This window comes from Leuciscus leuciscus (genome assembly GCF_965113295.1).
Source record: "Leuciscus leuciscus genome assembly, contig: HAP1_SCAFFOLD_670, whole genome shotgun sequence".
NCBI classification, from domain to species: domain Eukaryota; kingdom Metazoa; phylum Chordata; class Actinopteri; order Cypriniformes; family Leuciscidae; genus Leuciscus; species Leuciscus leuciscus.
The window spans coordinates 4,640-7,500 of record NW_028118070.1 but is presented as its reverse complement, the minus strand read 5'-3'; the positions used below and the strand labels follow the sequence as shown (position 1 = coordinate 7,500).

General features: G+C 51.2%; 1 protein-coding gene across 2 annotated transcripts in view; it reads left to right on the top strand.

Moving 5' to 3' along the window:
• The window catches only part of LOC309491881 (adhesion G protein-coupled receptor L1-like), a 16,301-nt gene extending 15,517 nt beyond the window's left edge, over nt 1–784 (top strand). Inside the window, exons 4-5 of one of the 2 annotated variants that reach the window (XM_082190907.1) lie at nt 363–492; nt 656–784. In XM_082190907.1, the coding sequence (XP_082047033.1) occupies nt 363–466 (104 nt within the window). In that variant the 3' untranslated portion in view covers nt 467–492; nt 656–784. Of the gene's footprint in view, nt 1–362; nt 493–655 lie in introns of those variants that run through there. The other variant, XM_082190906.1, reaches the window with a different exon arrangement.
• Nucleotides 785–2,861: the final 2,077 nt, after the last annotated feature.

Below are 2,861 nucleotides of genomic sequence, written 5' to 3'. Positions count from 1 at the left end.
TCTTGTGGCCACATCTCACACTACACCATCACCCCGTTCTCATCAGTCCCAGCTGTTCCCATTTACCCTTAATCTCCACTCTATCATCTCACCTGTTTCTCCTTCCCTCCTGATGTTTCCTCCTATTTCTAACCCTCTCTTTCTCTGCCCCTTTGTCAGTTTATTCCAAGCTATCTAATGCTGAAGTCGCTTCTCTTACCCTTCTTGCCAAAACGAATCGAGTCCTGTCCTGTCCTGTCCTGTCCTGTCCTGTCCTGTCCTGTCCTGTCCTGTCCTGTGTGGTTCGTGTGGAAGCCTCTCCTCGAGTCAGTATACTCATCCATTCTCTTGCTGGCTCACTGAACTCTGCCCTGCCAATTCAGACGCTGGGTTCCTGAACAGACGCGGTGTCCAGTCTACGGTACCTTCTCTCTCGGCGGACTTCGCCTCTCACTACAGTCTCCACTCGGAGTCCAACTTCGCCTGACGCCCTGCTGCGCATCCTGAGTTCCAGTATTATCTGCTGCCTGCAGTTTACGTTGATTTCTACAAAGCGAAGTTTTCTGTTTTTTCCTGAGAAGATTTATGTTTGATTCAGTGATTCGCTTCTCATTTCCATTAAAGACTGAATTATTGTGAATCTCGCTTTTTGGTCCTCTATCTCTCATTATAACAGAATAAACTGACCAGTTATGGACCAAGCGAGCAGCCATCCTTTTCAAGCGGCAGTTGAGCTTCAAGGTGCCATGTTGGGGAAACACGAGCAGGAGATATCCACCGCTCGCCAGGCTGTTGACTCCCTCGCTAGCCAGATGGCCGATCTCACACAGCGGGTTCGTCAGATTCGGCACGAGCCGTCCACCTCTGAGATCCGTGAGGTTTCCGAACCACGCGTCAACAATCCTCCTGTCTATTCCGGTGAGCCAACTCAGTGCCGCTCCTTTCTTACCCAGTGCGAGGTGGTTTTCTCGTTACAGCCTGCCACTTACGCTCGGGACCGAGCCAAGGTCGCCTACGTAATCTCCCTCCTCGCAGGACGAGCTCGGGAATGGGGAACGGCCCACTGGGAGGCAGAAGGTGAATGCGTCTTCGACTTCACACTCTTCAAACAAGAGATGATCCGTGTCTTTGACCGGTCAGCCCACGGGGAGGAAGCTTCACGACTCCTTTCGTCCCTTCGCCAGGGAAGGCGTTCCGTTACTGACTTTTCTATAGAGTTCCGCACCCTTTCCACGTCCTGCGGGTGGAATGAGCCGGCGCTGGTGGCGCGCTTTCTGGAAGCGTTGAATCCTGATCTCAAGGACGAGATCTTCATGCGCGAGGTGCCTGCTCGACTCGATGCTCTCATCGATCTGGCAATCCGAATTGAGAAGCGGTTTGACCTGCGCCACAGAGCACGTCGGACCGAAGCCGCTCGCTTTCCTACTTCCTCCTCGGCCGTTTCTCCTCTTGCCTCTGACACAGACTCTGAGCCCATGCAACTTGGTGGTCTTCGAATTTCTTCCAAGGAACGCGAGCGACGCATCACCAACCGTCTGTGCATGTACTGCGCCTCAGCAAATCACTTTGTCACTCATTGTCCGGTAAAAGCCAGAGCTCGTCAGTAGACGGAGGGTTACTGGCGAGCGCGATGTCTAGGAACTCTCCATCTAAGTCCTGTACAACCCTTCCTGCACTTCTTCGGTGGCCCGTCTCGTCTGTCTCTTGCATGGCTCTGGTTGACTCGGAGGCAGAGGGGAATTTCCTCGATGAGTTGTGGGCTCGGAAGCAAGGTATTCCCCTCATAGACTTAAAAGACTCCACCCCTCTCTATGCCCTTGATGGTAGCGTCCTCCCTAGAATAAAGCAGAAGACTGTGCCTCTGACGCTTACCGTCTCAGGAAATCACAAGGAAACAATTTATTTTTTTATTTTTCATTCCCCCTTTACTCCTGTGGTACTCGGTCATCCTTGGCTAGTACTACACAATCCCCAAATTAATTGGTCTGATGGTTCTATTTTGTCGTGGAAGTTGTCTTGTCATGTTGAGTGTTTAACCTCTGCTGTTCCTCCTGTTTCCTCTGTATCTGTTTTTCAGGAAGAACCCGGTGATTTGTCTGGAGTCCCGGAGGTTTATCACGATCTGCGGGAGGTCTTTAGTCGAGCCCGGGCCACTTCTCTTCCCCCCCATCGTCCTTACGATTGTAGTATCGACCTTCTCCCGGAGACCACGCCCCCGCGCGGCAGATTATATTCTCTATCGGCTCCTGAACGGGAGGCGCTGGAGAATTATCTGTCCGATTCCCTCAACGCCGGTACTATTGTGCCTTCCTCGTCACCTGCCGGTGCAGGGTTTTTCTTTGTCAAAAAGAAGGACGGTTCGTTACGTCCCTGTATCGATTACCGAGGGCTGAACGAGATTACTATCAAGAACCGTTATCCCTTGCCTTTAATGTCGTCAGCCTTTGAAATCTTACAGGGAGCTAAGATCTTTACCAAACTCGATCTTCGTAACGCCTATCATTTAGTCCGCATCAAAGAGGGTGACGAATGGAAGACCGCCTTTAACACGCCCCTCGGTCACTTTGAATATAAGGTCCTCCCCTTCGGGCTGGTCAACGCCCCCGCCGTGTTCCAAGCTCTTATCAATGATGTCTTACGAGATATGCTAAATATTTTTGTCTTTGTCTATCTCGATGACATTCTCATTTTCTCTCCCTCACTCCAAGTCCATGTCCAACACGTTCGTCGAGTTCTCCAACGTCTGTTAGAAAATCGACTCTTTGTCAAAGCTGAGAAATGTTCGTTTCATGTTCCGTCGGTCACGTTTTTGGGCTCAGTCATTTCTGCAGAAGGAATCAATATGGACCCGGCTAAGGTCCGAGCGGTCACCGAATGGCCCG